Source organism: Blennius ocellaris (genome assembly GCF_963422515.1).
Source record: "Blennius ocellaris genome assembly, chromosome: 4".
NCBI lineage: Eukaryota > Metazoa > Chordata > Actinopteri > Blenniiformes > Blenniidae > Blennius > Blennius ocellaris.
In genome coordinates, this window is record NC_137653.1 from 6,889,952 (window position 1) to 6,903,590 (window position 13,639).

At 40.1% G+C, this 13,639-nt stretch overlaps 1 protein-coding gene across 1 annotated transcript; it reads left to right on the plus strand.

The window, feature by feature from the left end:
• Positions 1 to 9,122: 9,122 nt before the first annotated feature.
• rps10 (ribosomal protein S10) lies at positions 9,123 to 11,948 on the plus strand. The gene is made up of 6 exons (XM_080495310.1): positions 9,123 to 9,178; positions 9,616 to 9,765; positions 10,533 to 10,707; positions 11,172 to 11,249; positions 11,666 to 11,721; positions 11,862 to 11,948. Exons 2-6 carry the CDS (start codon positions 9,616 to 9,618, stop codon positions 11,901 to 11,903), a joined length of 501 nt encoding a protein of 166 aa, XP_080351436.1. The 5' UTR covers positions 9,123 to 9,178; the 3' UTR covers positions 11,904 to 11,948.
• The last annotated feature ends 1,691 nt before the right edge of the window (positions 11,949 to 13,639 follow it).

A 13,639-nucleotide genomic window follows, 5' to 3' on the forward strand; every position in this document is an offset into this window, starting at 1 on the left:
CAGAATACATTTTTGACCTCTCGTATCGGTGGAGCTAAAGTTCATATGTTCAAAAAGATAAGTACGGATCAAGGTTCAAGTCCCCTTTAAACTAGTAACTTGCATGCATTGTTTCAAATAACAGCTTAATCTTGCTGGAAGAAAAAAAACAACATGATTACAAACAAATCACAATTTAGGATATGAGCAAGAATGAATCCAATATTGAGAAAGTCATTTGAAGAAGCAAACGATCACAGTTAATTTTGGCATGAAAGAAAAAAAAGAAAGTAGAATAGCCTCAACAGAGACATTCAGAAATGTCATTACAGATCAGAGAGGTTACCTAAACCTGGTCCGTCCGCTCTGTGGCTGCTCAGTCCCCAACGGCACCGCTCCCGATAAATTCTGACAGACTTCACCGACACCTGAAAGTCAAACAGCGTCTCTGCTCACCTGCAATCATTCTGCAGCCTAACACGCCTTTTACACACACGCGCACCCGCACATACACACAAAGCGCTGACTTGTCTTGCATGTATCCTCAGGCTTAAGCCACAGCTACTGCTTTCTTCACCCGAATGCATGGTTTTAGGCGGAAATCTGTGTTTTGGGTGTCCATCTCAAAAATGTGGGCGTCCAAAGTTCTTGGGATCAGTGGCCGGGGGCGGGTGGGGTAGGGTGACGCGATTTAAAAAAAATAATAAAAATAGATCGAGATAGACCATAAATGGTGCATTCTGGACAACGGAATACTACATGGTGATGTGCAGGTTTTGCTTAATAGATTTCCTTTTCTCCTTGACATTTTTGCTGATGCTTCTAATATACTTTCTTGCTTTTTGAATTTAAATTGTATTTTTTTTTTTAAGTAATAGCTTCTTTTCATTAGTGATGGTTTTCACTTTTACTAATAGTTTCTTCTATTCATTTTTCTCCTACTAATTTTTAATTGAATATAAAATGCTTATTTGTTCTCTGAGGCTCTTATAGCCAGGTTCTACAGCTTTAGATTGTCACAGTCATAATAATACATTTATGTTGGAACCAGCATGATTGTCAATACTAATATCAAAATCAGCATTTTCACAAAGAATATTTTATTCTTCATGAAAAGCATGAATGATGTGCAGTTATCCAAACGTGTCAACATTTCGGAAATTAAAAATTAGATCAATCATCGGTCTATAGAATTAGCCCCACCTGTGTGGATTCTGCAGATATAATTCCTCAGCATTTTGGAAAGAACATTTGTCCAGATTCCTCGCCTCTACCCCAACATTTGAACGCACCAGGATGAGTCCGAGAATTTCAAACCAATCAGAGGCCGCCTTTCAAAATGTAAATACCATATGGTATCAATAGACCAAATCACGTTCTCATAATGTGAGAGTGGAAACAGATGCTGGTCAACCCACAACAGAAAAACATATACATTCATGACAATACGTGGGAAGTTTTCACCGATGCTAACCATCGCAACAAAATCTCCAATCAAGACTTTTAAACCTAAAAAAAAAAACCACGTCTTGAACCTCCACGCGATGCAAAATGGTGTGAGACACTTCTCCCCAAGAGACGCCACGCCCAGATAAAATACTCTCTGCTCCCACAAACACACACAATGAACTTTGACATTTCCTTGAGTAGACACATTATCCCATTAATAATTAGCCAGCGCACTGAAGGCACACTCTCATTATTACTTAACGAGGCATCAGGGCACAAGAGGTAATGATCATATAGAGAAAAAGTCGTAAAAAAAAAAAAGAAGAAAGCAGCAGAAAGATACTCATCACACAGACTGAGGAAGAGCAGGAAGGACAGAAAACTGAGACAGTCTCACAGATCATCAGCTGCAGCTTCTTCTCTTTTAAACAGACAGGAATGAGTCAACACCAGGGTCTCAGTTTCAGACACTGCATCCCCTCAATCAATACAGGTTTCCTCGTGTGAAGGTGAAACAGGAAGGGCAGCAATGTTTGAGTTTTAAAATTAACTCACGCAAAAAAAAAAAGAGATAAATGAATGTAAGCGTTCACAACAGAGGGAATTAAATTTGTGAGGAGACACAAAGACAAAAACAACAATTGAGGCTAAATACACAAAACTCCTTTGTAATTTCATGGTTGATGTGCATTAGGAGTTAATGCAGATAGTCACGTGTCTCATTCGATAACAAAACAACAAACACAAACAAACAAACCGGGCGAAAAGAGCCAGCGCTCCATTCACACGGCAAGACGTTCGTCTGTCCAGTATGTGCCATCTGTGTGTCATCTAATCATGTTTCTCCCTGTGGGAATTGCTCCCTTTGACCCTGCCGTTACATCCCACTTTTTGCAGGAGGTAATTTACAGCCCCTATGCAGGCAAAGAGGAATTAAATGGGCTGCAGGTCTACTCTCATTAAAAAAAAAAAAAAAAACACGCGCACACACACAGTGACATCATGGAGGAAGTATGCACTCATTTGTTTGAAGGCTAATCTTCACCAAGAATCCAAAAAGTACTGTTATGTTCTTACTCGTGTTCATATCAACAACCCTGCTTTATATGCATGAGTGTGTGACCGGGTACACAATAGTTTAGTATGGGGCCAAGTTTCAAAGAACCCCTCAAATTTTTATTTTTTAGGGGAACTGTAGTGAAACTCAATGCTTTCCTTATCAGTTTGTTTTTAAAAAAAATTTCATTTGAAGGCGCTGGTTCAACCGCTGGAGTCGCACTGTGCAAAAACACGGCAAGCGGCGCTGGAGCCGGGCGGGAATGTCAGCAGGGGCAAAATGGAAATGACTCTCTCAGAGACTCAATGTGAGATCAACAATATGAAATGAATGAAATCTGAATTGAAAAACCCACTCAAAGAAAATGACTTTAATGGTGCCATCGGTTGGCCGACAGGCTGTTGTTCAATTAAGCAAAGAGGAAACGCTGAATCGCTAATGAGACCATTTTTACCTGCAGCAAGATGCAAAAAAACAAGCGAAACCAAAATATGCCAAAGATCCGTCCATCAGATAAAGTCCTTTTTGGGGCCAAACTTTCTCTGGTTTCAGCTTCAAATGTGACGGATTGCTGGTTCGTGATTCACAATTTTCCTGTAAAATGTTGAATCTGAAGATTTTTTTTTTTTCTTGCTCTGATACATTTTTCTGACTGATTTATACAACTTTGTTAAACAAAGACCTGTAGATTAGATAACTGTAGGACGCAGCTGAAGGAATGCAGCGTACACACTAGTGGTGAGTCAACATGAGGACGTCATTACATGTGAGTATTTAAACTCAATGAAAACTCACAAAGCTCATGTGACAAGTTTGTTGTATTTTGCATAATTAATTTTTTTCCGGTATTGCAAATACATGTTTGCTGCAGCTCGAGTTTCTACACACATCTATGTACACTCGCCATTGTACGCACACACACACAAAGCCAGTCACTATAGCAACATGAAGCCCTCTTCCTTCCTCCTCATGTGGCCGTAAAGCACTTCACCGGCACAATAAATCTGGAGCTCAGAAGCCTCACGGGGGCAAAGCAAACCTTCAGCCGCTAATAGCCTCTTCTTGTTCCTCTTCAGCTCTCCGTGGCTCTTGTGATGTAGTGTCTACTACAGAGACGCCTCCTGGATACACACTGATTCATCACCGTGTGGAAAGGGGGAAGCCTGGGCGTCACTTCATGCAGATTCACAGCGCCTTATCTGACTGCATTTTCTCCGCGACGCTCCCTCCAGGAAAGGAGAATTTGAGCTGAAGAATTTGTGAAATCCGCACGATTTTCTCGTTTTAGGAGCTCGTTCTGAGCCGGGTTTATTTCTGCCCTGCTCTGCTCTGCACTGCGCAGCCTGCCGGTTCGATTCTGCTGATTCAGAGGAATGCAGAAACAGCTGAGTCAGAATGTATAGACACTTTTAACGTCTCTGAGGAAGTCGCTCATACGGCGAACAGAGGAAGAACGTATCTCCGGGGATCATTTCTTCAGAATTCCGAGAGTGTGGTTCATCTACAGTTTAAACATTTGTTAAGCTTGGTCAATTTTTTCAATCAGATCAAAAAGGAGATGCACTAAGTGGATCATTTATATGAAAGTCTTCAGTGTCACGGCTTTATGAAAACTGAATCATTGTAAAAATCAAATATCAAATACAAGTTTCCTTCTGTATCAGATTTATTTTAGACTACAACGAGTGATGTAAAACTCCAGATTTTATGATGTTTTCAAAACATCCAGTCTTGTCCTACTGACCACTACAACCCCTCGGCAGCATTGCTGCTCGCGGCGTGCCTTCATTTCTTTTAACAAGACATTTGTGTCCTTGTCAGATGACTTCAGAAATCTGGAAAATACTGAAATTTGTACTGCGTAAGTAGATGGGCTCAGTCATTCAAATTAAAAATACAAAATCAAAAATAGGACTTTAGTGATTAAGGTAACTATTTTAATAATGGCTTAGAGTTTTCCACTTTAGACCTTTTAAGTTTAACTTGATTAAACCACAAAACTAGATGGATATATTGCCTTTTTATGTAATTAAATTCTTTAATTCTAGTTTCTTAAATGCTCATATTTTCTGGCCTCCCTGTCCTTCATAATAACTGTAATATGTTTGAGTTATGATCACATATATTTGCTAAAACTGAAGCCTCTGCTCTTTAATGCCACACGACTGTGTAACATTCAGTGGTCCCTTAATTTAATGACAGCGTTGCCATTTTCTGAATTACAATAACACCCATGACAAACTCTTACTCATCAGAGTCCGTCTGAATGTTTTCAAGTAGGACATGAAACAAGGACAACATTTTTTTTTAATAAATTCTCAACCTATACGAAAGATGCAGCCGCCTTTTTCCTCCCATCATCCCCAGCAAGGATCTTTTATCACAGGCTCCGATTACAGCTCTCAGTTCAAGGCAAACTCACAGCTCTGCTCCGCGTTGTAAATCATAACCTCAATGTCTGTCCGTAGATGTTACACACCGCGGCGTTCAATACATTCAATACGTTCCCTAATGCCACTCATACATCTCGCCGATCAGAGAGGCAATTATATCCTTTCTACACGTGGAGGCAATTCTCAGAGCGGAGATGGAATTCAAGTTTTAATTGCATTGATCCGCAGCCTTGTATAGTAAGACGGAGAAGCTCAGGATGTCTGAGGACATTTCGGGATTCAAAAGGTGACGGACACTAAAAGAGTAGTGGACATAAACTTGACGGCCTCCATTCAATTATTTCATTTAGGGGCCTGCGAGCACCAGATGTGACATGCCCGGCCTGTGAGTGCAAATGAAAAAAAGGAGGCGCGCTGTTGTGTCTTAGCCCACTGGGGAGAGCATATTCATAATTACATGCACAAAGAGAGGGAGGGTCAGGGAGAAGAGATGACTTGAGGTTTAGTTTAATTAATCACATTAGAAGAGAAGCTTCATCTGTCAATCCTCCTCCAAGAATGGAGGGGAGTCAAAATCAACGTGGCAAATCAATCGAACGTCCCCAATTTCTGAATTAATCTCATTAGGAACTCAAAGAAGCACTTTAACATGTGTGCACTAGGACACACTCATCCACTTAGACCTCTCGCTTTAACCCTTTGAACCCCATGACATGTTTTCTTTTATTGCCCAGTTTTCTTTGTTAAATCACTGATGCAACATATCAACCCTTTAAAACAAAATAAGCATATTTATGCTCAGTAGATGTTTCAAGAAAATACAGCACAACCATTCGCATTGATAAGCAAATTGGTACTCAAGGTCAGTACTTTGTGTCATTAAATCATGTTGACATGTATTTGAAACATTTAAGCGTTATGTTTGTGAAAAAAAATCTTTTTTTTAATGTGCTGTATATGTTAGGTTACCGTTAGGGTTAGGGTTAGGTTATGGCAGTGACATTGTTTAAAATATAGTTGTTGTTGTTGGCTTTTTTTTTATCGCATAAAGGTTTTCCTGGCTGAATAAAGTGCAAATCACAAAATAAATGAAACATGTGACATCACAAGTGTGACTGTGAATCTGTGTTTTTAAGTTGGGAATTGCAATGAAAAAAGACTAAATATTTATTTTTGCACTTTCTAATCAAGCTGTTTTGATTACTTATCCTCTCATTAAATCATAATTTCAAAAAAAAAAAAAAACTAGATTTATAGATATACACAGTGCAACACCTAATTTATAAAGAATAAATCTACACAACTCAAACAATTTATATTTATAACTGAGTTTTCCAATTTACTTGTGGCTCTTCAGTTTTTCATTAGGCTCTATTATTCAGACAGAGGGGTTCATGAAGTTCCTGCGTAGTACATGAAACAAAAAAACAACAACAAATGGATCAGAAATCAGATCATCTGATTGTTCAAAGATTTACCAGAAATGGTTGTTTTAAGCTCTAAATGGAGGCCTGACACAACATAATCACATCATCCAGGATTTATTAATATCAGAAAAAAAGGCAGCATTTTATGCCGTCCGTTTAAAATGCTCTGAGACTGAAATAAAAGATAAAAGTGCTTAAACACTAAATGATCAAAAACCTCCAGCGGTGAGCTAATCTGCAGTTTGTGGGAAGAAACGAGCTCAGCTGTAATTTCCTGCCTGAAACGAAGCCATGTTTGTTGAAGCTGTGTCATGTTCAATGCACAGAAATCAGATATATTAAACTGTTCATTGTAGCTTCTGAATGCAAATCCAGCGAGCGAGAATAACTTGTATTTTTGGGGATTGTTTTTCAACAAAATTTGTGTTTGCTCTGTAAACATTATTTCCATTCGTCAACGATTATGTTTTGTTCTGTATGTATTTATTTATTTATTGGTTTGCATGTATGTATGGCTTGTCATCATCCGAGAACCAATCTATTACATTTTGTGATACTAATGACTAATTGCTTCCAAATAAATCTCAAAAAAACTGCAAAACAAAATTCCTACACAAATCGGATGGGAGAGACTGGAGATCAAGGGGAATCAAAGGAGATCAGCATCTGTTGCCATGGAGATGCTCCCTGCTCAGTGTTTTGCTACCTGACCCACCTATTTAGCAACAATATGAGCTAATGCAAGCAGTTGTTTGCCGAACTCTGTTCCAGCATTGTGGCATTGGCAAAGGTCTGCACTCTACCGAGTGTAGTTCTAGTTTTAATTCATTCCTGACATACAGAAGTTACAATAGTTTAAGAAAAAACCCAAGTCCTCTTCTTTTGGAGAAGCTGGAAGTAGATTTTTGCTGTGAAAATTACATTATTGGTGAATAAATTAAAAATGTTTGTCCATGGATTAGTGACTGACCAACCATCCAGTTCATTATGTGTCACAATGAGTTATGAAAGCCAGTTTTCCACATATAAAAGGAATGAGGAAAACTACTACACTAATTTGTCAAATTTTCTGACAGAAAACTTTCCGACCAAGTAGCTACCAAAATTGCCCTCATAAACAATTTAACAATGGAAACATAATGTCAAACATAACCACACTAATTCTGATCACATAGACCAGTGGAGGAAGTGCCTAACAGTTAAATTAGCAGACCCAATGCTTTCCTTGCTCTTTGGGTTATTTTATATATTTCTTTTGAATTTAAAGTGCATGTTGTAAAGCATACGGATAATAAAAAAAAAACACTAATGTGATTGAACCAATTGAAATGAATATTAAGAAATTCAGTTGTAGAGCCAAAGGAAAAAGAAGAGGAAGCGATGAGATGTGTAGAAGACAGAGAATACGATTTTTTAAAATAATTTTAAGAGTTATAAATTTTATGTCACAAAACTGCATCAACAGCGATCAAACAGAGGATGAGTTTGCATGTTTAGTTTTACCTCTCACAGTGTGCACACTGGCCTTGGTTCAAGATCAAGACAGTTCAAGAAGTGGCTCATGCATTGCTTGGTCATGAACTTTTTTTTTTTTCTTTTTAATTATTTGAAGATGAAAGGAGGCCTCTGTCTGCTGCACTTTGAGTGCACCAGAGTTCAGAACCGTGGACAGAGCTCACTCAGAGATGGGAGGCAGCTCAGACGGAGGTCTGCACACTCTGATCTGATCTCCCACCAGCTGCTCTGCAGACATAAATCAAAGGGATGGAGGAAACACAGGCTGCCCCAGGGACACGAGCCTTTTACTTCATACATCCATCCCCGTCCTCTGCTGCAGCCCGTCATCACTCTCATTACCGCGGCATTTGCACAGGAAAAACTCCTGGGCATTATATTTCCCAGACTCTTCCTTTATATAGCATGCATAGTTGTTTTTTTGTTTTTTTTTCTCCTCCAGGAGTCAAATCCTCAACATGCTGATCCTGTCTATTCATGTGAGGAAAGCTGGAGCTCAAGTTACACATCGCAAGCGCAAGCTGTATATCTCCGTTAAACTGTGGACTTGCCATGAATAAACCACTAACTTTTAATCCAACGGACTATAATTTACACTCATAAACAGCCGCGTCCTTCTCATACATGCATCGCTGCAGAGAATATTTGCAATAAAATCAACCGACTCTCCTATATGAATCCATACCTCACAAGCGTTCCTATTTGAAGACGTAAAATAACGTACCTCAACATAAAAAAAGGTAATCCAGCTTGTTTAAAGGTGTGGGATCATTGTGGTGACTGACTCGGTGGAGTCTCCGGTAGAGAATGACAGAGAAGAGCCTCCGGCTGGATGGATGAATTGGGGGATGGTCCAAGAGGGGATGAAATATGGTCAGAATATCCAGGGGAAGATCCGGGAAGCTCTTTACAAATAAGGGCTGAAAAATAAACAACCATCGGTAAACTACAATAGTAGAAAGCGTAACGAAGCAAAAACAATGTGATCAGAATGACAAATACTTCTCAAATAAAATTTCGTAATAATTCAAATATGTCATGTTGATTGGAAAACTATATGACATACAAAGAACATAAAAATATGACAAGATATTGGATTCAGACGTCCATATCCAAAATCACATAAAGAATAGCACATTTATAGCGTTGATAACGCATTGAGCTTCTGGATCTGGCCAGCAGGGGCGCTCCGCCCTCCCGTCCAGCAGGGGGAGCTCCTCCCTGCCGTTCAGCAGGGGGCGCTCACCCTCCCGTCCTGCAGGGGGCGCGCCTCCCCCCATCTCACCCTGACCGAGACTAAAACCTCCTGGTCGGCCACAGTCGATCCTTCCGGCTCCGGTCCCGAATCAAGTGGAAAGGTAAAATCAGCCTGAGCGGGATAATCCACAAATATCTTTAACATCTGTCGTTTCATCAGACAATAAAGTGTTTCTGTCGATTGTTGTAGGGTTTACAATGAAGACCGTAAACATATTTGAGCGTTGGGTCGTACATAAGGATTGATATTGGACTTGGGAGGGTGGAAGTGAGCACAGCTTCAGTGTCTTGTCACCGGCTGCCATTTTTCTGCTTTTACGCGGTCCGTGTTCGAATGTTTAATACGAGTTCAACATGTTTCCTCAGCTGGGAGTGGTGTTTAACAACAATGAGTTCTGGTCAACCGTCTAGTGGTCGGCTTTGTGCCTGTTTTACATCCGTCGGTCGCTGCCCGCTAACCGGCTAGCATGCTAACAGCCAGGCCAGTGTGTGTCGAGGGGAAACTGATCGAGCTGATCCTGATTCCTGCCTTTTATAGATGCTGATGCCCAAGAAGAATCGCATTGCTATCTACGAGCTCCTCTTCAAGGAGGGAGTCATGGTGGCGAAGAAAGATGTCCACCTGGCCAAGCATCCCGAGCTTGCTGACAAGAATGTGCCCAACCTTCATGTGATGAAAGCGATGCAGGTGAGAGTCCGCCGGATGTGTCCTGGACATCTGTGGCTGCTCTGAGCCTCGGTGTGTGCTCCCATGGTTGTTCAAGAAATGCTACTCATCACAAGTCTTAAGTTTGTGTTTTTCTTTAAACGGTAACGTCTCCATGTGTTCAGTTTGGATGATTCCATCTATGCCATGGCCATCTTAAAATTACAATAATTTGAAAGGGAAAGCTGAAACCGAGTAGGAAAAGCATTTCAGGCAAATCAACGTGGCAGTCTTTAGAATCGTTGTAAAAAAATAAATAAAAATGTTCTGCTGTCTCCATCCTTTGCTTTCATTGTTATGCCTCCTGACAACTGTGATTAGTACATGTTTCTTTGATCAACTTGGTTCAACCTTGCGAAAGAAATAACATGTTCGTACGCTGGCGTCACTGTAATAATCAGGAAGCCCATAGATGGAAGTTCTATTATAATATAATGTTGGTTGCAAATATTTTTGTCCCTTAGGTCTGATATAAAAAAAAAAAAACTGAAAGCTTAACATGTAACATTGTATTAAAGAATTTTTTTTTTTGGAAAAAACTGAGCCACGTGTCGGGAAAGATTTGAAACCTGAAAATTATATTCCTGTCACATAATGTTTTGAAGGTCACGCACCGTTCGCTGATCAAACAAGCCTCGCTTGCCCTGATTTGTGGGCTTAACGTGATGACACGGCAGAACAAAAGCCTTCAATACGATACGACTTTTTGTCCCGACGTGTGGTGACTGAACTGTGTGTGTTTCCTCTAGTCTCTGAAGTCCTGTGGGTACGTCAAGGAGCAATTTGCCTGGCGTCACTTTTACTGGTACCTCACCAACGAGGGCATCCAGTACCTGAGAGACTTCCTCCACCTGCCCCCAGAGATCGTGCCCGCCACCCTGCGCCGCCAGACCCGCCCTGAGACCGCGAGGCCCAGGCCCAAGGGTAAGACACCATCACATTGTCCGTTTAATCATGTCGCACTGCCGTACAGACGCAGCTTTAGTCAACAGCTAAACAGACTTGAAGCGCCTCCAGGAGAAGAACATTATATTAGCATGTTGATGAATGAAAACAAAAAATGATTGATAGCACAATAAAAGCTAAGATACTGGATGCTGTAATTGATTAATTTAAACTATAAACCACACAGAGCTCTTCTGTTTGTACTGAATGTCTTCATTAAACTTCCATCTTGAGCTGGACTGAAACATCTCGTACTCCACACCGAGATATTTCTTCATCTCTGTCATGAATACTTTGTTCAAAGTCGTCCCCCCTCTTCCCCCGAGGCCAAACTTTAATGAAACCACCTGCTTGCTCTATCCATTGTGATTCACCTCAGTATTGCAACAAATACTTTAAACCTCATGTTATGAAAGTCCTAAGTTTTCTGTCTCTTCCCACAGGAATGGAGGGAGAGAGGCCGGCCCGCCTCAACCGTGGGGAGACTGACAGAGATACATACAGGCGGTCTGCTGCTCCTCGTATGTACAACTCTACTCATAGTCTCTTTTTATAGATGTGTGTAACTTAGCGGTTTGTGATTTGAGTCTTTTGAGTGGTAGGATTTTGTTTTTGTGACCAAAGTGCAAACAAGGGTTACTCCACTGCAGTCAATGTTAGTGCCACTAATGAGTCAAAAAAATTTGAAAAATCGATGTTACAGCTCCAATGTTTTTATAGCTGATCTTGATTATATTGAGTAATGAAATTCTTTAGCCGCAGCCTGAGTGGTGCATATAGTGATGATTTGTTAGCGCTAAATAGATTGTGGCTAGATTGAAAGAATTACTGATTTTAATGTTAAATAGATTGTGTGGAGAGAAAAAGGAATAGATTGTCGCTTATTTCAAAACATTTTTGCACAAATTCATCGAGTGCCTTGTCTTTCTCTGTTCAGCTGGTGCAGACAAGAAAGCCGAGGCTGGTGCTGGAGCCGCCACAGAGTTCCAGTTTGTAAGCACTTTTCTTTGTTTTCTTTGTTTTAGATAAAAGGGGACAAAAGTGATTTTCCGAATGCCGGGAAGATTAATTAATTTTGTGTTATGGATTTTAAAGCAAATGTCTGATAAACTGTCTTAACTTTTCTGTTTCAGAGAGGTGGCTTTGGACGTGGCAGAGGACAGCAGCCTCAGTGATTTTTCACCATTTCTGTACAATAAAGAAAATGAAAATACAACAAATGTCTCTGGTCTGGGTGTGCATTCATTCAAGCTCTAGTGCTTTAGGTTTCGGCAAAAATTAGCACGTGTGACACTTAAGTCCAGTTCGAGGATTTTGTCAAGAGACAAATATTTAGATGAATGAGGTTTTGTGTTAAGCAGACCACCCGTAATTTAAGGAAGCTTGTTGATGGTTTTTTATGTTTATCAGGTGTATGAATTGGATATTTTAACAGGGACTTATAAAAAGGCTCACTTGGACTTTGTTTTATCCTCAGAGGAGGAGGTTGTTCCCAAGTGCATGACAGTGCAGGTTTTGGGATTTGCAGCCATAATATAAATGTATACTAAACTCACGTATGTATAAATATGAAATTTATTTTACATGTAACCCAGTGGTAAATTGGCTCAATTGTTCTTTTTTTGCTCGAGACTTTCCAAGAGACTCACTTTCATTGTTTGTGTTCATACAGTTTAGTATATTTGTACGTTAAGGCTGTAGATCCTAATCAAAGCAGCAGGAATAGAACAGACGCTGCCAATGACTGGCGACCGCCTCGGTTTGCGCTCCCGACACTTCAGCTTTATGCACAACTGTTCAGCGTTATTTATCGCGCTTACTCTGAAATTAGACTGATTTCTACATTTTCACAATTAATAATCACTTCTATCCACCTGTAATGAACCGACAATTCGTTCCTCATTTTAAACACTCGCAGCAATTTATTCCAGCACTTTAAATGTTCACCAGCACTTTGAGAAGCACAACAGCACTTTAAGATCAGGCTATTTGTGCACAACAAGTAACTTTGCAAACAATTGTTTTGAAACGTATTTAAGGAATCTTCTGTTGGTGTCTGTAGATCTGGCCATCTGTGGAGGCAACACAACAATTGATGAATTGAGCAATGTGCAATATATGTGTATTGAAGACTGGCTGATTCTTTTAGTTGATGTGTGTGCTGTGAATGTTTTGAGATATGCTGGAGTGTTGTGTGGTGTGTGAGAGGAGTTTCCACTTACCTTTTTGTCTTGTGTTCAGGCCGGTGTCCGAGCAAAAAATTGGGGAATGGACACCACTAAAGAAGGTTCCAGGCTAAAGAAAAGGATGAGAAAGTGGGGTTTTGGATTTAGTTGATCATTTAGGCATTTGGTTTTTAGATTCATTTGTGAATAGGAGTTTTCTTTCATTAAGTTATAGTTATGGTTTTGCTTTGGAGGATTTTAACTTAGTTTTAAGACAATGTTAACTTTTATTACCTATGAGTTTTTAGTTGTTTCACCCAGTTGAGGGGATTGTGTTTATTAAGGCGCTTTTAACATCATTCACTGGTCTGCTGCTGGAGAAGCTACAATCCTGAATGCACTTTTTGGCACGTTGCACTTTTTGCTGTGCACTTTTGAAAATAAAAGAACAAAAAGACTTACACCACCCACAAAACTAACTCTGTTATCCCTTATTTCTCACTGCTCAAACCGCTCTTCGGCCAGTCTGGGGCCAAATCGGGTATCCGAGGCTAACACCACCGATCTGTATCATTTGAAGATAAAACAATAACATATGAACATGAAGCTGCTGATTAAATAAAAGGTCCCTGATCATGGAAATGTTTTGATTTTGGAAACCACCGTTGTAAATTTGGGACCAACTCATTTGTTGAAGGTTCTGGTCGGGGCGTTGACCTTTTGAGTTTTTGCTGTCTCATGTAACA